Source organism: Chaetodon auriga, chromosome 20 (assembly GCF_051107435.1).
Source record: "Chaetodon auriga isolate fChaAug3 chromosome 20, fChaAug3.hap1, whole genome shotgun sequence".
NCBI lineage: Eukaryota > Metazoa > Chordata > Actinopteri > Chaetodontiformes > Chaetodontidae > Chaetodon > Chaetodon auriga.
Genome location: NC_135093.1, coordinates 14,106,804 through 14,130,825, shown reverse-complemented (window position 1 = coordinate 14,130,825; position 24,022 = coordinate 14,106,804). Strand labels below are relative to the sequence as shown.

General features: G+C 43.4%; 1 protein-coding gene across 1 annotated transcript; it reads right to left on the bottom strand.

The window, feature by feature from the left end:
- Positions 1-2,058: 2,058 nt before the first annotated feature.
- Positions 2,059-22,131, bottom strand: ubald1a (UBA-like domain containing 1a). Its single transcript, XM_076759457.1, has 3 exons — positions 21,886-22,131; positions 21,131-21,190; positions 2,059-4,655 (listed from the first exon to the last, which is right to left on the bottom strand). Exons 1-3 carry the CDS (start codon positions 21,991-21,993, stop codon positions 4,332-4,334), a joined length of 492 nt encoding a protein of 163 aa, XP_076615572.1. The 5' UTR covers positions 21,994-22,131; the 3' UTR covers positions 2,059-4,331.
- Between the last annotated feature and the right edge of the window lie 1,891 nt (positions 22,132-24,022).

Genomic DNA, 24,022 nt, shown 5'->3' with positions numbered 1-24,022 from the left:
TCTCCCACTTCCTGCTGCTAACTGCAGCTTGTCCGGTGCAGCGCCAGAGCCTCCACCTGTAGAGAGAACAGGGGAAGGTGAGGTGCTAGGTTACAAACATACCCAATGTCACCGAGTCCGTTCTGGTCCCCTGCTCCTCCACACAGTGCGCAGTGTCCTCTGTCGTCCCCGCCTGCATACCTCACAGGCTCCATGTCCATTTCTACAGCACAGTCTACAGTCCACCTGCTTATCTGACGCCTATAAGCAGCGCGTTGCTGCATGCTGCTGATACCTACTTTTTTTAATGAATGAAAATGAGGTACAAACAGAACCATTCATTTAGACTGGCAGGCTCGAGTGGCTATTTTCTCTTCCTCTTTCATGTGTTTTTCCAAAACGCTGTGCTGAAATTTTCCTTGCTGTTGATTGAGGTTCAAGCTCAAACAGCTGCTTTTACAGGATACATGTAGCCTGTATATTAAATACTCTATCAATGAGAGAAAGAAATGGAAAGTAGAGCCAATGATGGTAACAGGATCCAGACAAAGTAGAGGAATGTAACCTGAACCTGGACCTGTATCTTTAAATAAGATGTTTATGTTCAGCATTTCCCACCAAATCACTCATTTTATCCTTTAAAATATTGAAATCATACATTGTTTACATCCATGTTCTTCATCGCTGCTTTTGTATTACTGGTCAATGAAATTGAATTGTAGACACCAAAAGAGGAAATCTTCTCAATCAAGGTTAAAAAAAAAACAAACTTCCCAGTGGTTAACACCAAGTGCCCGACAGCGGCGGGCTAATACAGTCATGTTTACACATGAAGCGAGACAGGTGTGCTGATGGTGTGCCATCTGTGAGGCTGTGTTGTGTCCACACCGTCCAGTGACCCAGAAAACAACGTCCTGGTTTTGCGTGTCGGACAGATCAACCGAGCAGAGCAGGATACTAACAATAAGACGATTCACACGTTCACGATTAAGGCGGCCGTGCTCTTATAATACAACTAGGTTCGGTCATGCAGTGTGATGAATTAGAAAGCCTGTGGGAGCTCTTCCCAGCCAAGTGTTGAGGTCAGAAGATGATGCGATTTATGTTTCGTTTGCATCAGCAGTTTGTTTGGTATAAATAGTCGAACTGGGTACTTAGCACTAGTAATTATACAATAACCACAATAACAGTGTGAAAAAGTGTTTTCTGGGAAAATCATGAGCTGAAGACGTCACCGAACTCTAGGGAATCGCTCACTTTGTGGATTTAAAGCACTCTGCTGTATCATACTGCCGTGCTGCTGCTGGACAGCCCCTGTATGTTTATTGCTGTTCCCGCTCCCACATGCTCCGATGCACTGCAGCACCTGATGCCAAGCTGTCGGCATTCACCCGAGCTCACTTCAGCAGCTCAAGAACTGGCAGAGTGGCACACACAATCAGCCGAGGCCATCTCCTCTATTTCCTGCAGAGGAGGAAGCAGTGAGGAGGTGAGCTGAGGACAAGGAGAACTCTATGACCCCTCCTTTACCAACACCGCCACCGCCACCGCCACCACCACCACCACCACCACCATCGGCATGTGTGGTGTGGGTGTTTATGTATGGCAATGGCGTGCATGTAGACAGCTGGTGTTTGTGTTTACATCTGCAGAGCCGTAGATTCGGGAGGGCGACGATGGACATCGGCCGCAGAGCTGAACTCCCTCTTTCAAAAGCTTTCCTCTCCTCTTCTCCTCCATTCTGGCTTTCGTCTCCGGGCCTTCTCGCTCCAAAACATCAGACAGACGTCTTAGTTCTCAGAGAGGGAGAAGCGGAAAAAGACAGAGAGGTTTGAGACTTTGTAGTCTGGCTGGGTGACTGTATTAAATCCGCCTGGCTGAGAGGAAGCCAAGCATGAGATTATGATGCATCCATCTTCCCACTGTCATTATTCAACACACTGCTCTGGAGTCTCTAGTTCACACACACACACACACACACACACAGTTAAGTATACATCTTGATCAAGAGGCCCCTTCCTTTGAAGAACCTCACATTCAATGAACTGTACAGCCAATAGTCACACACTGCAGTGCTGCTTAGGTTGACATACAATATTTATTTAGGTTCACAAAAATGATAAGTTAATTATCAGGTAGTCCACAAATATTGTGGGAATGGTCTCATACAGTCATACAAGTGGGAAAACATACATGAGAAACCATTTAGGAACAGGCCCACCCAGAAACGCTCTGATTTAACCAAATAAAGTATGAAGCATGGAACAGGACGAACTGAGACATTAGTTTAGTCTAAATAATAAAAAGGAAGTTGCTTATTTATTCATTATTATATCCATACTTTTCCAAATGATCTTTTTTAAAAAAGGACCCTCAGTTATCCAAAATATCTCTTCTTACTCTCTCTTCTTTTATCGAATGAAAAAATAATCCAAACAGGAGAAACTAAAAAAAAAAAAGGGGCAGACCCTGAAATTTTAAATATTGCCATACATCAGGGTCGTCCCCAAAACTGTCCCTCAGCGGTATCAATGGACCAGGGACCGGTCAAAAACTAGAGACCTAAATGTTGTAAAAACCCCTCTGTAGCACTGTACTGAGGGTATATATATACTGTATATCTGAAAGTAGTCTGTAGTGTCCCCAAATAGCCTGTGGTGGGCTTCCCCAAGCTGCCCCACACCCACTTTCTTCTCTCTGTTTCTCACATCAAACAAGACATTTTGTTAAAATCTGCCTGAACAGTGAGGCACCGCTGATTTGACTCTAGCTCTTCAGAGAAACACTCATCTATTGCATTTTTAGAAGCTTTGGGAATGACACCCACCACCCCACCCTCATCTTTACCTCCATACCCCTCCCACAGGTGTCTATCATCTTTTCAACCTATTGTAGATGAAATCACACCCACTCGGTATGATGAAAGTGTTTGACGGCTGTGTTCCTGTTCCCTCAGCTCATCAGTTTACATTACTAAAGGCCTTTAAGCCGGCTGCATTCTGGTTAGCATGCTAGCTAGCAAATTCTTGTCTCATCTGCTCTGATAATCATCATTCAGTGCCCCATATCGACATTTTCCGAGTAGCCGCCATATTTCCCCGGACCTGCACGAGCAAGGTTTCCATGGGAACCAAGTGGGCGTGGTTTCATCTGAAGAAGGTTGGAGGAACGATACACGCCTCCCGTAACCACATCTCAACCTCATGTATGTTTGCTACAAAAGATGTTACACGTTATGAACACATCATGCAAAGTGGCAATTCTGTTTACAAAGATGGAGTAGTCGTGTTTTTTTTTTTTTTTAAATCTGTAGCCATTTTTAGCTGCATTTCATTCACTCTTTCCAAAAAAAAAAAAAGGATCAACCTGAAGTCCCACCCATTTTCAAAGCCACATCCCTTAACCTTTCAACAAAAACAGAACAATTAGCATTTATAAACGATATTATATTAAACCATGATTTCTCATTTTTCTTGTAATAACCCAAATCTCCAGAAAAAAGTATACAGTGGACAGCTGTAGTCTGAGTCCAGGCGGCAACGGTTGGTTTAAGAAGAATCCCTGATTGGCTGAAAGAAGTCAGGTGACCACCAGGTGAGGTAAGAAAAGTCCCACCTTTGACGATGGGGATGACAGTATGGAGGTGTTTCCTCTAAACGCTATTGTGTGTGTATCGGTGTGTGTGTGTGTGTGTGTGTGTGTGTGTGTGAATATATATGCGTGTGTATACATTTTTGATTACAAACTGATCACCCGCTCACATGCGTACACACTCACACTCAAGTGCGCGTTGATTTTTGAGTCAATCTCAAACACTGCATTGCAAGTCCCTCTCTCCTCATGCAGCACAGACAGTTGCAGAAACACAGAACGCCAGTGGAAAAAAAAAAAAGTCACTGGCTGAAACGATGGAGGGGGAAAAAAAAAAAAGAAACAAAAAAATTAAGTTTGCTGCCTCGAGTGTTCTTGAACATCACATAGAATCCTTGGGCGTGACAATATTTTTTTTTAAAATTTCTGTTTTTTAGTTCAATAATATTTCTCTTATCTATGCATTTACTTAGGAAAAACTAACAAAGACTTCAGTTGCTCTCTTATTACTATGTGTGTGCGTATCTTTTTTTTTCTTTCTATTTTTGATATTTGCATTGGTTTTTCTCCTCGTCTTAAATTGTCCACGTTGAGTTTTTCTTGGTTTGCGTAGTTTCCGTCTCTTTCCGAATCCTTTTCGGGAAAAAAGAACAAAACCCATTTCTACCCCATTATCACCTCCCACCCTCCCCGCTTTACTCTCACCCCCCTTTCCCTCGCTCCCCAGGTTGGAAGGGGGCTTTTCAGTCCCATGCTGCCCTTCATCTCTCAGCCTCCATCGCTACACTAGCCTTCTGCTCAGCGCCCGCGTGGGGGTTCACTCCCGTGGGCCAGGCAGGGCAAGGCTGCGTGGGGGGTTGCCCCTGAGTCCAGAGTCCCTGTGGAGGCTGCGGCACATTAGGTACGTTTGGTGAAACCCCCCAGCCGCCGACCTGGGGGGGCGGGGGTGAGGTGGCCATGGAGGCGGCCATGGGACTGCCGCCGCTGCCGCTGTTGAAGCTCTCGGACGCCTTCAGCCTGGAGAACATGGTCAACGCGTCCGGGAAGTTGGGGGGCGTCGCTGGTGTGTTGGCTGGGGTGCACATCTGCCAATGAGGAGGATGAAGAGAATAATGAATGCATGTCCAGAACAGGAAGACTGACAGATAGAAACTGTGCACACAGAAACAGGACGGCCTCATTTTGACAGTCAATAAATTGTTTAACAGAAATGTCCAACATTCGCTGGTTCCAATTTTCTCCATTCATTCCTATTTCACTATTTTCTGGCCTTTTACAGATCAAACAGTTCACGAATTACCTGAGAAAACAATCAGCAGATTAGTCAATGATGAAAATAATTGTTAAGAAAATGACGTTTGATAGCTGCCATGGAGTGAGCTCGCTGCTTTCAGCTGTGGCTCAGAGCGCACTTGGAGGATTGCAGAGCAAATATTTATAGCTGCACCACACTCTGCTTTACTGAGACTGCCATCAGAGGAGAACTTGGTATCTTTTCATCTTGTATAAAGGATTTCTCCCAATATGACTGCTGACCTTCACTGTAAAATAGTGAAGCTGTAAAGAGCTTTTTTGCTCTTGTATCGCAACAGAACGACAAACTCCTATATTGCTCGGAAAAAATCACGTTGTGCCAAAAAGCAGTATTACTGCAGCAATGTACAATATGGAGTGCATGTCCAAATGTTAAGATAAGACTTTATTAATCCCCTGTAGGAGAAATTAGGGGAGGAAGCAAACTCTGCTGTATAACTGAAGGGAAAGTTAGGGGAATCCCAGTCTGTCTATGCTTCCCCAGAGGGTCTTAATGATGACATTACAGTCCTTTGTTTACATCCACTTCCTGTTTCAGCTGTAATATGGCGTCCAATCTGATTTAGCAGACTAGATAAACCTGCTAAGACTGAGGATAACAGCTCATATTGCTTTGTGGACACACACATCGACAAGCGAGCACACACACACACACACACACACACACACACACACACACACACACACACACACACCAAAACTCTTTGGCCTCAATACATCTCCCTGTGCTCTAACCTGCTCCGACCCTTCTTTGTGGCAGCACTGTTATTGTTCTGCTGCCAGGAGTTCCTTTAGTGGCGCACCCTGAGCACACACAATACACGCGTGTGCCAAAAACAACAGTGAACCTACCACCTTGCAGTTAACACGCCATGTGAACAACATGTTTGGCTACTCAGAAATAATAAGCCTTCGTCGTCATCGTCATCTTCGCCCGCTTCCTCCTCTGCGTCCCCATCCATGTGTGACCAGGAAAACAACAACCTGCTGTGTTCCATAGGGAAGCAGAGGTGGAGCCATGTTTAGCCAGGAGGCTTGCCATCTAAAAATAAGAGCCTGGGCTGAGAGGCTAACAGGGCAGGCACCTACATGACAAAATAACCCTAAATCACCAGGCTTCAGCAAAGGAAGAAGACAGCTCGGCAACTCCCAGGATTAAGATTATATAAAATGGAATTTACTTGTGATTCAAGCACAGCTGACGTGACGCAATGCATGCTTAGATTCAAAGGAAATCAAATGAATTTTTGGCTATTATGCCCTTAAAATTTTCCCTTCGTCGTCTTCAGAGATAGAACTTTGTCTTTGCAACAGATTCAGGTCAAATGATTGGTTATTTGATTGGGGGGGGGGGATTTTCTGGAATTGAGAGTCACAGAATCCATGAATCAACTCTGGGGAACAGCAGCTGCAGTCACACATGAATATTGGACGGAGAATGTTAACGTGCTAAAAGGAGGAAAGAATGGTGGAAAACAACATTCCCCTCACTGACTGAGTAGAACTCAGGCTGACCCGAGGTATCTAATCTACCCTTGGCTCCATCACCCAGGATGCTCAGATTGTGACACGCCGCCTTAGCGCGCAAGCAGCCTTCGGAAAAACAACAGGGGTGACAGGAACACCGCTCCTCCCTTGAGGGTGTAATCGGACCACTTTGCCCCCCAAAAGTGCTGCGGCTTGCAGGTTAGTCTCGTGAATGTACAGTCTGGGGCCATGCCGAGTTAGAGGTTCTCAGATTGGCACGCTGTTATGAAAGGCGAGTGTGTGCTCTCTGACAGGAAACGCTGGCTCATGTCTCTGAGGCCGTTTCCTGCAGTAAAGAGACACCCTGGAATGCTGAAGTGACCTCTGCAATCCTTCCTGTTCTTGGCCGTGGAAGCTACTGGATTGGACTTGTTAAACCTCATGATCAGTTAAGGGTCTGTGTGACTTGCACTCCCCAAGAAAACAATAAACGAGGCCTCCTGCTGCCTTGCACACTGTCGGGGAAAATTACACAAAACTGCTGACACATGACCTCTCAGGCTGTCCACTGAGACCTTTGCATCAGACTTACTCATCTAGAAACTCATACACAGATGAGCAGGTATAAATATACACCTGCAGTCAGCTAAAAGACTTTTCACTTATACACATCTATTTTTGCTTCTTATTTAACAGCACATTCAAACAAGAGAGGTGGCAGAGGGAGGCTGACGACAAAACCAACCTCAAACACCATGTTAGCGTCTCACAACTGCCCACCTCACACTCCTCCACTCACAGAATAACACAACACACCTCTCTGTGTTGGCATGTGTGCGTGTCTTTGCAGGGGACCTTGGACGGAGTCAGAGATGCAGACAGTATCGACCCACGGGGAAGAGGATCTGGTCCAAAGACACAGCGGCTGTCTTTCTCTGCCAGGCTGTCTGAGCGTGGATCTGACTGCTCATCAGACACTTTCTCACTGATCAAAGTTTCTACGTAGCTCAGACCTGTCAGCATGCATTTACTGATGAGCCACACACGCATATCAAAAGAAACACCAGATCTTCCACTCCCAAACAAATGAGACCCAAATATGGAATATATATATCACATGAGCTGTTACAAAAGCAAAGAAAACGCAACCAGAGGTAAAAACTTCAGCTTCCGACACAGAGCTTAAAACTGTTGCTCTGGTGGTGCATACTGATGAAGCAGGTTACTCTGCGTCTTCTCATTGTGTGCATTAATCAGCCTAGTAGCAGATTAACTCTGGATGACTGAGGCAAGGACAGAAAAATACTGCAGGAGCTGCTGAGACCCGTGGAAGCAGACTGAGGGCCAAATCCAACTGGCTCTTGGACAACTGACGGGGCACGAGGGCCACAGCAAGAGGGTTAATCTTTCATCTGAGAGAACGCGAACATACATACATACATAACATATGTACACAAACATGTTGATGAGGAAAGTGTCTACAGAGGGTCTGCAGTTGCATCACATACATACAAGTGATGTGGAAAGAGAACCACGTGAGGCTCACTGGAAGATATGTGCAGCTCAGTTATGAAATGGGCTATCTGATATGGAAGAAGGCAGCATGAATTACTGGAGACTTGTCAAAAGGCATGCATATTATTCTACAACTGTCCGCTTGGTGAGGCATGTTGTAATTCTAAACCAATAACGTGTAAGATGTGGACTAATGATAAATTGACTACTGACTATCATACTCAAAATTATGTTGTATGTAATTTATTGAAGAAGCAAAGATCTTTATGTTCTCAGACAAGATCTATTACTTTACCACTGTTTAGTAAGATAAAACTGAGCAACTGAGCAAAAAAAAAAGAGACATATGCAAACATACGTAGCTATTGTATATCCTGTGGGTGCCTGTAAGTTAGGAACAGTTAGGGTATATTCACACCTGGCTCTTTGGACAAATTGTTTAAAAACTGGGAGGACCCCCCCCCCCCGTGATGGCGGCAATCACATTCAGATTTGGAACGAAACAAGCAGGCCACGATCGCCAAGAAAGGGTGGTCTCGGCTTCCAGTCAAACCCTGGAGCAGTGTCTTTGTGGTGTTAAACCAAATGGAACAACCACCAGGATTCTGTGCTGGTAGATATGTGATTTTAGCACGATTTCAAAAGCTAAACTACTGATAAAACATCTGCTGATGGTGAAATCTGTTCAGGAAGTGAGCTCATAATTTATCCTTATAAGGCGTGTATACATTCATGCAAATCATTTGGTGAGTATCCATGCATGTCAGCGAGGGTATTTTCCCTGATTAATAGGTCAAAGGCTGTGAAAGTGTTTTGCTTGCATCCTGTTCTGTGTACTTTTTCAGTTCGTTAAGCTTGTGACAACATACCCTAACATACCTTTTTGTCCTGTCTCTACCTATTACACTCATTCTTCATAACATGTGGTCCATTTGCATTCTAATAATACTAATAATTCGTATAATCAGTTATTTTTTCGTGAGCTCTTGTGACACCAAAGAACCTACAGTCAATACACACATCAGGAGCATTAAAGTGCTGCATAAACTTGTCAATCACCGGAGTGCGACTGTCTGTAGGCCTCCTTGGCTAGTTAAAATAGCAACACCAAGATCAACTCCCACTCAAACAGTACATTCACTTTCATGCTGCTCATGTTAACAAAGTCAAAACCGTGTACTTAGAAACACAAGCGGATGTTTAAAGCTGTTGTCCTATCAAGGTGAGGACCTTCATGTGACAGAATGTGTGTGTGTGTGTCCACTCAGTGACTCCTAAAATCACTTAAGTTCATCAGCACACGTGTAGCAGAACAAGCAGAAAGTGTGTTACAGCAGGGAGGTCGAGCCATTTATTCTAGATATACAGATGGAGAGACAGGGGGAATTACAGGCGGCCAGAGCGAGTTTGTGTTCAAAACAGAGCCAACAGAGAGGGGTTGCCATGGGGACGGTTGTTATGAGGAAGCAGCACACATCTCCTTGTTGGCGGGACAGGGCTCTGTGGTCGCAGCGGCCCGGCCCTGTCCATCTTCTCTTCAAGTCTGTTTGCTGAGCTCGGCATGAGGAACGCATGGCTGACGGGCAGCGACCAAGCTAAACATGCCAGGCCCGGGCCTGCGGTCGGGCTCCGCAAGCCTTAAACACTCCTCCATTTGTGTACATACGTGTGTGTTTGTCCACAAACACAGATGAGCTGGAGTTATTTCCATTCTGACCGACCACATTCCTCAGACATATCAAGTGTGTGTATTAGCCAGGCTGAAAGGAGCTGCGTTCTGGCTTCCTGCATACTTGTGCTGAGGGTCCAGTTACGTCTCGTGACCCCAGCCGACCTCCTCCGTGTAACGTTTACCTCGGTGCTTCTACCTCACACCCACATTCATCTCATTTCAGTCTCTCCGGATGTTTCCGTCCAGCTGTCAGACATCATGAGCTCTTTTTTTCTCTTTTTTTTTGGCAATGTATGAAACATAATCTGCCGCTTTCCAGTAACTTGGTTACAAAACAAATAAACACACACTGCATTCACAAACTCTTGTCATGAATGAACTTCACTACTTTTGTCGGTAGATTGTTTGACACTCCTCTGCCATTCACAAATGCAGAGAATTATTTTCAGCCAACCAGATGGCTCCTTCAGTTTAACCAACCACGTAGGCATAGATCTGAGGGCATCATTGTAGTCACATAACGTTACATTTACCCACAGGTCAACCTCAACATGGTGTCTGGTGGCTGCTCTCCACAGGTACGTCGTAACTCTCTTGTGCATAATTAAATATTTTTGAGTTATGAATGCTTGTTAGCGATGTGGCATTTACCACTTGTGTTAGCTAACAAGTTAGCTACATATATAATGTTGATAGAAAACCTAGCTAGCTAGCTAGCTAATGGATGAAACTTTCCTTGTAATCAAATACATATTTGCAGACAGAGCAGATTTAACGTTTCGTGACTACATTACATGAAACCCTTGAATGAGCTCATGTGATTGGCTGAGGCGGAGGAGCGTCATCTGGTGGGCTACAGATAATTCCTGCATTCGTAAATCAAGTCACGGCAGGGGAGTCTCAAAATACCTACACACAAATACAGTGCAGTTCAATGCAGGTTCTGGAGTCTGTATATAAATGTAACAACATACAAATGTGTTTAAAAACATTGTTAAAACAAGTTTTTAACCTTGTTATTTCATCCATATGATTTTTTTTTTATATATATATGCTACAAGACATATCATGTGCAAAACGAGCAGTCCGTGCCCTTGCTGAGCATTTCCACCTTGGAACTGGACCAATGACGCGGTTGACTTGCAGGGTGAGCCAGGTGTGGCTATGAATCTGTATTCTGAATGCCAAGTCTCACTATTTTCAAAACAATGGCAGAGACGTGTTCTGCTTCCAATTGCTGTTTCCAGAGAACTGTTTTGAAATTTTTACACAAACACAGATGGATTTCGCCATAAAACATATATTGAAGCCTGATATTGTTCTACAGAGGGAGTACAATCCAACGTGTTGGTCAACTGCTGCGTTTATTTTTCTTGAGTTTTATCCGTTGACTGTGTCCAAACAAATCTGCAGCATGCTAGGTAATGTTAGCCAACGTCAGCCTGCCAACTTACATGGTGACTCGTGTTAAATGCTGACATGACATTTTAAGTTGAGGAATGATGGCTATACTCATTACGATAATTCCGACAGAAAACGTCATGACTTTGTGGGTGTTCTCAAAGGAAGCATGTCATGAAAAAATCTCTTAAGCTCCTAATATAGCCATAGCAAGATAAGGCTAGGTAATTCAAGTGCATATGGCATGAGGGAGAGGTTTTCCGGCAAGGCGTTTGTGTGTTTGATGAGCAGAGTCGAAGGTGAGCAGGTACGCTTGAGCTGCAGGCGAGCGCTGGAGGGGTGGGTGGAGATAGAGGTGTGGGGTATTTGCATATTCATAGATGGCTGTATACTAAACGCAGGCAAAGGTGTAGAGTTACAGCTAAGCCATTTTAAGGCGTGAAGGGATTTTCATGGAAAAAGCTTCTAAATATGCAATTTTAATGAGGTTTTTAGGGGTTGCCAAGAGAGGAGCTTTAAACAATATGTGTGTGCAGCAGAAATACATTTGTTAACCTTTTCTTTTTATGTGTGAATTTGCTTTACATTTACATGCATGTATGTATCATATCTGTATGTGTGTGTGTGTACGTACAACATACCGATTTGACAGAGGATGAGTATATGCTTGACACTGATTTTTAAATATATTAATATTTCACAATTTCCAAACCAAATCTGGTCCAACCAATGGCAATACTTTCATTTAACTCATCACAATTTCCAAACAACACTAACCCAACTTTGTTTTCTCCATCTTTCCCTCTGCTGGGAACATTAATGTGAACCTATGACGTGTCTGTTTTCTCTCCCTTCTCTATCGTTCTCTCACTTCCCACTCCTCTTCTCCCTCTCCCTCCAGTCTGCGGCTTGTTGCATACAGTTCACACACTCTTTGTCAGCACTTGCAGCAAACTGTGCTGAGAGATCTGAGAGACACGAGAATCACAGTGAAGCATGTGGCTCGACATCGCAATCCACGGGCCCCCAGTCTTAACAGAACTGTACTAGAACGTTCTGACCAGATTATAACATTGAACTTGCTGTTCAGTGAGATGTATGCGTACAGTATCTGGACAAAACTGTCAGAAAATGTTTCCTCACTACAGCAAGTCTCTTGCAAAATAACACATGGTGTACAACAGCAATAACAAGACGAGGTGTCTGCATTGATTGCTTGGCTGCTGGGGCTAGGCCACCATGTGTGCACACTTCAAAATCTTTATTTGGTAATTAGTTGAGCCCAGAGGCCATGTATGGTGTTGTGCTCAGCCTAAAAAGTTTAGTTACATATAATTAAATAAGATCTACCTTTTCCACATCCTCCCAGGCAGTTTGCTGCTATCTGCCATTATTTTAACACAGTTAAAATAGAATACATTGGAGGATTTCGAATTTAGTTCATTGTTTAATATAATCTATGTTTATGATGAGGCAAAATGTTTTTCCTATTACTAGAGGATGTGTGGGATCCCTGGTGTCACAGTTTCACATTATAACCCTCAGCTCTGGGAGCATTTTACTCAATGTTGATGCTGTCTTCCAGCAATGTTATTGGAACTGACCTCATAACATTGGACAAAGTCAAAAAAAAAACATTTAACCTCAATCCAACTGTTCCACTGTGAAGGACTACTAATGGGCAGTTCAGGGGTGTAAAGCTGTACAACACTGAAAAAGAACATGGAGTCTCTCAATCAATTGAGGCTGAGAAGAGTAGCAAGACATGGAAAGGAGATACAAACTGTTGACTGCACCTCTTTTAACTGCATGTGTGGGAGGATGCTTTTATGTTTCACCAGCATCAGGTCTGGACTAGTCTTGGGTGCATTCGTGTCGTGCATGTTCCGAGCAGTTCATATGCTTTTTGAAACATTCATTCCCTTTGTTTGGTTTGTTTGGGCATGTGAGAACAATGCCATTCAAACCTGGCAACACTGAAAATGCAGGTCTCTGTCCACTTGGAAGAGTGTTACAATACAGTATGTTAGACCTGATAATGCAATCTGACCAACGGACATGACAAGCAAAAAAAAACAAAAAAAAAAGGATGAATGTTGACCGAAACAAGACTAACAAGATAAACGGAGGTCAAAATCAGCCTCCAGATGATATGAAATGCCTCCTCAATATATCAAATTACTGCCAAAGCGTGCAGACACGTTCATCATGTTTTGTTAACGTTACAGGAACTGGAACTGGATGTTTTGACAACATGCTTACCAAATATGTAACCTCAACAGATGGCAGTTTACCATAACTCTGTCCAATAAACAAACAACGTGTGGGTCCATGCTACATCCAACGCCTGATTTACTTGTAATCTGGCAGTGACATCCTCAATAAAACAGAGGGGGCAGAGGGATAGAATAAAAGACAAAGGAAAGAGGGCAGGCAGACCATTGCTGCATTAACTGCGTGTGATCCTACCTGTTAAATGTCTAAATAGGAGAGTTCTTTTAGTGTGCGTATGGCCTAGCATTTCCCTTTTTTTTTTTTGTTTTGGAGCTGCAGCTCTAGAGTTGGATACAATGCAACCATGACCTACTAAAAAGTATGCCAACTATGCAAACCATAAGGATAATGAGTGCTTAATAATACTGAGATATACATAATTGATTCATTGTGTGTGCATTCCTATGATGAAAAACTAAACAGCACCTTCATCCATCTGTTTGTTAACATCCTCTTCAAGCTGCCATTCCTTCACACTTGTAAACCAGACCTACATCTAAACAAGACCAGCAACACTGTCTCTCTGTTTTAATACTCGCATCACATTGCAGAGCAACAGGTGCTGACACTCAAGGTTTCATGGGAGTGGCTAGATGTCAAAACTAGGTGTTTCTTTCCCAAACTAAATAAGGAGGTTGACAGGTGCTGCTGATCATTTCAAGTGACCGTCCCCTCCCCTTTTCACCCATGACCCCTCGCTCCTTCAGTCTCACCCAGCTTCCAGCAGCTGAGCCCTCAGCCTGTGGATGTCTATGTCTGAGCTAATGTTACATACACACAGGGACATGGTTGGATTTGTGCTCACAGGGGACCCAGTTAATCAATAGCCAGGCTGTGCTCTGTTTTCATGTGGACACTTTCAAAATACAGGAGAGAGACTGGGAAAGGAAAACAAAATAGATAGAGGCAATGACAAAAAAAAAAAAAGAGCAGAAACAGAAAGAAAAAGAAAGCAGGAACTGACAAAAGATAGAAGTGGGACTGAGTGGAGTGTGTGTGTGCTGCACACACTGTACTGCTCACAACAATGGCTAACAGCCTCACAATAAGTGTTCAGTGGCTCGCTCGTATCTAGAAAAAGGAGTGTGGCCTGTCGACTGGTAACAGTCTGGCAACAGAAACTAGGCCAAAGGTCATCGTTTAGGGAAAACAAAACACGCTTACGATGTAAACACTGAGGTTCACTTTGCAAAAAGATCTTTTTCTTAAAGCGACACACACACACTGTCGATCAAATTCAGTTTTTCTAGCATCTCACAGGCAACCCACATATTATGTTTTCTTCTTGTCTGAACCACTGAACATGATTATTTCTTTGAAAACTCTAATCAACATTTCTCAGTGTTGCCTTCACAATAAGCAAATTGTGTTATTAATCTGAGACGGCAGCATGCAGATGCTTTACTGAAGCCCAGATGACAACAAAGACAAATGGACTCCTCCAGATAGCTGTGCCTGGAGATGCCTCAGTTCAAAACGCAAAATGTCAGATAATTGGGAAGGCGGTTGTGGAGGAGGTGAATGTATACAAACTAAATTGATTTTGGCTAAATCTGATATTGGCAGCTACTATCTTCTATCTATCTTCTATCTTCACATTGAAAAAGCTGTGTGATTCTGGAAAGGATGTATTTTAAACACTTGAGCCCCTTGGGTGTCAGATCAGGAATCCCAGAAGTACACTGCACCGCGCTTATAGATCTAATGCATGAAATGAAGAGCAGACCTCAAGGGTCATGAATGTGAACCAGGAAATCAGAAAAGTAATGGCCATGGCTAAGGAGGGTGACAGCAGAGGAATGGAGGACTATGTAGCTGCCGGTTGTTGCAGAGATGACTGAGCCTGGCTGCAGTGCAAAAAACAGGCCAGGGAGACGCAATGTGACAACACTCCCTTTTTTGCAACAGACAAGGGTCCCATGTGCTGCTTGTGTTTCCTCAGCCATACGCCTAACCCCTGTGTCTGTGTGTGTGTGTGTGTGTGTGTGTACTCAGTGACTCCTAGAATCAGTGTGAAACCCAATCTAACTCCACTGCTCATAAACACATCTGGTCCTCGCAGCCATCCCACATGGATTCCCATTCCCAGCGTCCCTTGAGCCAAAGTTCCTGTGTATGTGTGTGTGTGCGGCTGTGCACATGCCTTTGTGCGTGTGGTTAGGGTTCTGGGAAGTCGTGCTCCTGGAAACATGCAGGGCAACACGCTGGAACATGCAAAGCACAGGCCAAGCCCCTTCAGATGTGGCTAACTGCTTGGCATGGCTGTTCAACATACGGACACACACACACACACACACACACACACACACACACACACACATACATACATACATACATACATACACCCAGGCACAGATACATGCAGACACATTAACAGATCTAGAAATGATTAACATTGAAATTTGAGACACATTACTGTGTGCACAGCCAGGGGATTATAGTGCGCACACGCACGCACACACACACACACACAAAAAAAAATCTCACTTAAATACACAAACAATGGGAGAATATAAACTGGATTTCAGCTCATAATGCATTTAATACACTTCTGTAAGTAACGTCTGCAGCTGGACAGAGAACACCTTGTTTCTTTCATGGCACAGACACAAAGCAGCTCTGTGTTATTGTATCTTCTACCACAATACCTGGCACTGCCTTATTATTAGCCTTGTTCACCTTCAGCACTTGCCAAACACCCTTCCTCACTTGTTTTCATTGATTCCTCAATGCAATTTAAAAAAAACAACAGAAGTATAGTTTATATGTTTCAGTTAGCCTTCCTCGTCTCTTGCAGTGTGATGATAAATGGATAGAGGTTAAGACAGAGAGAGAAATAGCAGCAGACAGCCGTCCATGTTGTGACATTGTGATTTATGAAGGTAATTATACCTCTGCTCCTCTGCATGGGCACACCACACACTTCAAATCTCAGTGAGATGAGATCGTACATGGATGAGAAAAGTTAGGATTTCTAAAAATCCTTTTTGAAGCCACACCCGGACACCAAAACCAAATGTTTGTAGTTACCAGAAACACCCCCTCAAACACACACACACACACACACACACACACACACACACACACACACACACACCTCCTTTCTTCTACTGGGTGTTTATATTGCCAGGAAACGGCCTTTAAACAACATCACGCCCACCTTTATCACTGCTCTGCTGTGCCCCATACTATTCTGCTACGTCAATGCGCCGAGTCAGCTGGCGCTGAACGTTGCCCTTCATAAAATCCTGGTTTCATTCGCCTTCTGCGTGATGCCATTGAAGAACAATGATTACAGCACAATAAAAAAAGTGATTGTTCAAAACATGGAGCGGTTTAGTCATGACATGGTGGTTGCAGAACGTAGACCAGGCTGGAATGTGCTCTACAGTGGGAAGAAAGATTTAAAAATGACTTTCTTCTTTCATTTAACTAATATGCTCATTTACATCATAAGCAAATGGGAAGGACATATCCACAGAACCAAAGATCCACATCCACAACGCAAAACTGAGGCAGACAAGGTTCAGACAGGAAGTCCATATTCATTTCTGACTCAGACATATTCTTACAAATGCAATTTACACGAGCTGCAGAAATTGTGTATGAGAGAAAAGGAGGCAGATTCTGTATCTGCAATTTAGGAGCTGATGGCAAATTCTCTGGTGTGATGTTAATATGTGAACTCAACAACACACAGCACTCTCTCCAGCAGTTCATATCGCCATGACAACGATGTCAATGATAGGGAAGTAAGCCACAATAAAATCACATCTTAACATCTGTTGTGAATGATCTCCAGCTACACTGTATTCAGTGTCACTGACAACTCATTGATCGACAGAGAATCGATTTCAATATAGAAAATGTTACACGACATAATGTATTGTAGCCTCTTCATAACATAAAAGGGAAGCTACATTTGCTAAAGGGCCAACATTTTTCTAAGCAGGCACTGTGACGGCCGGACTTTCAAATAAAAAAAAAAAATACACACACATACACACACACACATATAATTGATGGTGGGTCCACAGAGATTGTGAGTTGGAGACTAATCTGATTCTGTAGAATGGGTCAACAGTGAATTACGGACTTTTTGGCTTATTGACAGGGGTTTGGACTGATAGGACTGATGTCCTATCTTTGAGAGAACCTATTTTACAGTATAAAAGAACTTTGCAAGATAGCGCCAATATGCCTGCAGTTGTATCACCCTCATTTTTTGTTGTCAGTTTAAAAAGACTTTGTGTCTTCAGGATTTCGCTAAGACCACTGATTTACAATGGAAACAGACAACATTTCAGGCATTCCCCCAACACAGTCGGTCATACTGAGAAAGTGAGGCTTACAGGGAACCAATTTAAAAGCTGAAGGTGTCATTATTTTATAGCCATTACATTGTGCAATCAATAATGACTTCATAATGATAATTTAAAGCAAAAAAAAAAAAAGAAAACCCTTACCTGTTGGCAGTTTAAACTCTCTCTATATATGTCTATCTATATTATTTTAGTGTAATTTCGTAGTTCTTGGCCCCAGGCAAAGTTAGGAAGGCACTCTGTTGTCTAGAGCCAGATCTTGATATACTGTAAAGGTGCAGATATGATTCACGAGGAAAAGGAGAATGTGAAATATTTCTTGAGGAGATTATTTTTACTAGCCTGACCTACTAAAGACAGCACGCTTTTCAACATCCAACTCCTGATTTCAATGCAGGGCTGCTACATGCAGACCTCTCTCTGCATTCTGTTTTAATAGCCATGACGCTGGCAGAAATTGCACACATGTGAAGTAGGCCTTGTGGCTAAGTTAGTTTCCCAGCTTAGTCACATGATGGGGTCACATGTTCCCAGACAACAGTGGAATCATCCAGCTGGGCTACTTCCTCCTCTGTGGTCACATGAGGATTCATTCATTCACTTTATTGGGGCTGTATGTGTCCCACATGGAGAGATATTAATCATGGAAACACTGATATTGGTGTGAACATGCAGTTAAGTTTCAGCGTTTTTCCATTGAAATTCACTGACATACAATGAGCAACTCAAACACAGACATTTGTTACACTGTCCAGAACAGATCACTCAAAAACCATGTCTGAAGAAATACTTCTTAAAGTTGCTCATGTGAAGAAGAAACTATTCAGTTCAAGGGAAATATTTTTCTTGCACACAACAAACCATTAAGGCAGTTTTTCTTGCAAATGACAAAAGATTTTCTATCAACTATTGTGCGTGGAAGTGTGTGTGGAAGAGCATTTTAGAAAGCTAGCATACCAAGACAGAGACTTTTCATAATTCATTTAACAAATACCTCAAACTGAGCTTGAGACATCCCTACAACATGTATTGAAAGCATTTATAAACGGAAAAAAGACAGAGTTTGCAAAGGAGGGAGGTAAGAGGAGTGAGAGCGTATAAACTTAAGAGAGAGAGAGGGATGGTGTTTTTAGTTATACCGGCCCCCTCCGCTCTGAAAGGGTTCATTTTGGGCCGGTGTGAGCATTGCATCCTGTAGGAATGTGTTGCGGTGGCAGTGTTTGTAAAGGCAGGGTGTGTGTAGAGAAGACTGGGACTAGACTGGGAGGGGTTAGACTGTATTTAGGGCCTGGGTGTCCATCGCAGAACATACGTATATGATTTGCTGAACACAAAGACAAATGGACAATCTGTTCAAGATCCATCGTGTGGCTGCACACTGTGGTTCTCACTGAAACAGACTACACACACACAAGCACACAACAAGCAGAGACTTAAATGTGTGCCTGTACAGAGCTCTTTTACATCATGTGCCAAAGCACAGGCACTCCTCTGGGCCTGGGATTGCTTGTAAAAGGAAATAATAATGACAGGAGCTTTAGCTAAATCCCCCACCATTCACAGCATTATGCAAGACTGTACTGATGAGTAGGCTAACTCACCTCACTACTTGATATTCGATACAGGATATAAACCTCTGCCGCACAAGCATTTGCAAAGCGCATGTAAATAAAATCAGACATGGTTTACAATTTCAATGCTAACGTACTGACTGATACAAATTGCTTTGTTTAGACACACAAATGTATATATTAAACAACAGTTCTTTAGTATCCAAGACGATCTCTCTCCCATGATGCCAAATTTAGATAGGAAAGCCATTTGGCACATCACATTCAGCCTCATACATTGTTTCGGGGCCTCAAAAACAATAGCATAAACCAGCTCACTGTACAGTATCCATAAACTAACTGACTTACATGACAACCTAAACTGTTATGCTGCCAAGAAGTGCACGTCTACAGGCTATCTGTTGGGGCCATCGGGGCTGGGTTGAGGCCTCTAGCCAAAACAGCAATCTCAAGGATGAGTTCAGCTTGTGTCGTAACACAAAACATTAACGCAACAGCATGTGCAACAGAAATGTAACTAAATGTTCTTCATATTTACTCTAAACTCTAGAGAGACTGAGAGAGAGAGAGAGAGAGAGAGAGAGAGAGAGAGAGAGAGAATTAAGAGTGAGAGCGAGAGCAAAGTGGATTAGATTTGTATACCAATGAACACTGTGGCCTGATAAGCTGCAGGAAGGTTGGACACGCTGCCCTACTGTAGTACTGTTGTGTCTCATACACATACAAACACTCACTCTGTGCTTGCACCAAATACAAATGCATGCATGCAAAGTATGTGAGGACATAGACACACGCACATGCTGGCGTATGCAACAAAGGGAACGTGAACCTGTGATTATGCAAGAACATGCCTGAAACAATAACACCACAAACACACGTAGGTGCTCTGCAGTCTGACTTCATTATCTGGTGTGTACAGCAATCAAGCTCAGCCCTGCTTGGCAGACAGAACAGGACACCTCTTTGCAAATTGTTTACTCTCTAAATTAAAGTGACACGTTTCCAGAGCAATATAGAGGACTGAGGTGCTCTTATTTACGGATCAGACGATTAAGGACATCTTGGCTTTCTTTCTCACAATAAAGCTGTGATAAACATGATTCAGCTCGGTGTGAACCGTTTCTATGCTGACTGGTGATAGCGCACTACTCTTGAGGCTATACATGCATAAACACACAATCACTCTCCCTTTTCTCTACAAATGCAACGCTAAAATGTTTCGCAGTTTGACGATGGTCGTTGCCACACAAACAGAGCACGAGCTTAAAAACGATCAACGGTTTTGTCCACAGCACATCCACATCAGCCTCTTCCAGAGGGCAGCTGTTGCTGGATGCTGCCATGCATGCGGCTGCAAACAAAGGCTTGTGTGCTGCCAAAGTGGGCTGCTGCTAAAAGCCCAAATACTGCTAGTGTTTCATAATGCTCAACCTCTGTGTGTGCCATGTGCGGAGTCTCCCACAGCCCTAACGCCTTCCAGTTTGCTCCGCTCTGACTTGTGTTGTGTTGAGGGGAACAGCAACCCAATGGGTGCAAAACAGCCGAATTACCCGAAGCAAATGCAACTGCATGAGGGTCTATTTGAGCGAGGCAGCCGTCCTCTTCCTGGAAAGGGACTTTTCTGTCTTACTCAGACATCGAGGAGCCCTTCCTGCCATCATGCACTTCGACTGATAGCATGAAAAATGAGGTCCTTGATAGATTTACATCTATCTTCCTCGCTCCCTCTTCCTCCCAAACACACACACGCTCTCTCCCTCAATGTGGCTGCTGCGGCTGCATGCCTGCCTGTGTGTTTATTTCTGGAAGCTCACAACATGGCCGACATGTGCTTTGTTATTGTTAGTACAACATCATCCCTCTTGGCCTATAAGGGCTGTTTATTGCCCTCCCCCCCATCCCACCCAAAACAACACAGCGGCCTTAAAGATATACTAGCATGAATCTTGTTATAGTTAGATAAACAGAACGGAAAATATTACGAAAAGTATTATTATGATCACCACCCTCTTTCTCGCACTCACCATTTGATGATGATGGCCATATGGAATATTTGTTTCTTGAAAAAAGGCACTGAGGGCAGTCTAGAATAAAACAAAAACACACAGAAAATGAATGACATTTGGTGGCACTGTTTTATGCTTCAGAGAAGGACACTAAAAATAGCCGGAGGCGAAGAATTCGTCCGAAACGTCGGTTGTTTCCACGTTGATTGATTGAACGCAAACCCAAACACTACAACGAGCTTGAGGCGAAGAAAAATGTACAAGCTATATCTGAAATCGGTTCACCGCAGACTAAACAATTAAAACTACTCTTTAGTAGGCTGGTCGATACAACACGGCGGTCATCTTTATTGCGTAATCGCACTCGTTGGCCTCGCCTGTATACTGCTGTCATGTGTCGGATTATAGTATTTAATCTAGAGTAAAGTCTAATTGGATGTGCTAGCTGTACGCTTTGCCCCACTGCGTTACTGTGTATTCCCTACAGATTTAGTTTGGCTAAAGCACAGATATGGACTTTAAATACACACAAAAGTTCTGGTTTGAAAGTGGGCCGACTGTTGGAGACCTAAAGCGGACAGCCAGCTAACACTGACGCTTTGTTTTGTGTTGAATTTCAAGAGCCTGAAAAGTGCCGAGAGGCACAGAGACGAGCCCCGGGGAAAACTAACGGTCGGCAGACATAAACATTAGCCGTGTGGCTAACGTTACCCCGCCGGCTCTCGCGCAAAAGCCTTTTCGTTTTTGTTTTTGTTTTCTAATTTTTCTTTTACCTCGAACTGCCAATGTGCCGCTTGCAAAAGCTGCTTCGCCTGGTCTGCCGCACAACCCGCCGTCAGGACGAACTGGTTAATCATGACTTGATGTTTGAGTTCATCCATTTTCGACGAAGCCCGTGTCCTACTCGCGGCGACTGGCTCTGAAACAGACTTTCGACCGTTTTCCTCTCTTCCTTCGCTCTAGTTGTATTCCGTTTCTCTGCCTCAGTCGTCCACCATTACAGCCGGTTGAGCAAACACAAATATTTACTGTAGGAGCGGTAGTGGAGGGAGCATTGCGTGATTGACAGAAGGACGCAGCCAATCAACTGAGAGCATCGCCGGTGGGATTTGTATGCTGCAAGCGGAGGGTCCCGGATCGGCTTTGCTTTAACCGTCAGATAGAGGTTTATTTTGATACTTATATTGACGTTAAACAAGAATGCTCGTCATAATAAGTGTATTTTGAATTATGGTATGCGTTTAGCATCGAAATCACCAAAGAGGAGGTAAATCCCCACTCGAGTAATCGCAGAAAGGGTTTGTTTTGGACTACAACTCCCGTGAGCACGCGCTTTGTTTGTAAAGCTCCAGGAGGCAGACTTTTGTGAATGACGGCCGTGCTCGTCCAATTCCCAGGCGCGCTGTGTCACTATCTTGCCAAATATGGTAAACAAATCCACCATCGCCAATTACATCGCTCGGAGTTAAATTAGGGACAGCCGACAGTCATGGGTGCATATTCAGAAGCGTCGTGTCTGCTCTGCGCATTTCATAAACCACTTCTTCCCACTGTGTCTGTCCCATCAATGCCGCATCTTATCTGCACGCATCAGTGCGGACTGCGGCGGTACTACATCCTCATCTCTCCTTTGTTGTAATAACAGAGTGAGCATGGGTTTGCACCTATGGGTTGAAAATTTAAGGCTTGCTCAAGGACACTACAACAAGTAAGACATGCGGTGGCACAGGGTTATAATAAGGAGGAAGAACGGTACATTTCAACACCCAGCTTCACCCAGATGGCCACAATGACGCATGTTAACGACTTAATTACCCTGTGGCTGAAAATTTATTAAATTAATTAGCATATAATAATGAATCATTAAGCAAAATAGGGTCATTTATTATGCTGAATGGCAGTCAGTATGTGATAGAAAGAGGTGAATGCAGTCATTGTGGTCACTAAAACAAAGGTGGTACCTATAAAGCAATAAATGGTCAAAACAATAGAATACAATAGTTACACTGAAATTATGTAATTCTTCAAATGCCCCCCTTGGATCATTAGATTTGACAATACTCTTACTATTCAAGCCAAATAATAAATCCCCTGCTTGCACTGATGTGGATGGATTAGGACAGGGAAAGGAAATATCTGGGCTTCCAAAGCAGCAGTTTTAGTGCAGGCTGCGTGTAAAATGAGCCCTCTGATATCAACACACACCGCTCAGAATTGTGGGTAACTGTTAACTGTAAACATTCTTTTATCAATGGCATGTTTATAGCTGTGGGAGAGAGGGCGGAGGAAAGGTTGGAAATGCTGACACCTGCTGGTGAAAGGAAGCACAGACGAACAGCGTTTACTGTAACAGTGGGTGAAGTGGAGGCCAGTGACATCCATGGTAATAAAATCATGTTTTTATATATTTTTATATTTTATATTGAATATATATTTTGAGAATTATACTTCCATACAAATTCAGGTTTGTTCAAAGTTGTAAAAATAAAACAAATGTTCAACCAAAACAGCCGCTGTGGGCAACTTAAAGGAAAAGTTTTGACAGTCTGGGGAATATATTTATTTGCTTGCTGAGAGTTAGACAAGAAGATTCAGACCACTGTTATATCTGTACTTTGAATACGAAGCTATCACCATCCTATCCTAACACATGCAGCTGAAACAGGGAGAAACAGCTAACCCCCCTCTGTTACCAAAAACCCACCTGCATCTTGTGGGTTAAACAAATGAGATGGAAATGTGTTCATTTAAAGCTCCGGACAGACCCAGATCCTTCCCCATTTCTACTCTTAGAGCCTCATATTTCCCACACAGACATGAGAGGGATATCGATGTTGTTGAACTCACTGTAGTGTCAAATTATTCTGCTGGGTATCATTTAGGTTTTCCTCTGCTTCAATCTTGTGTGTC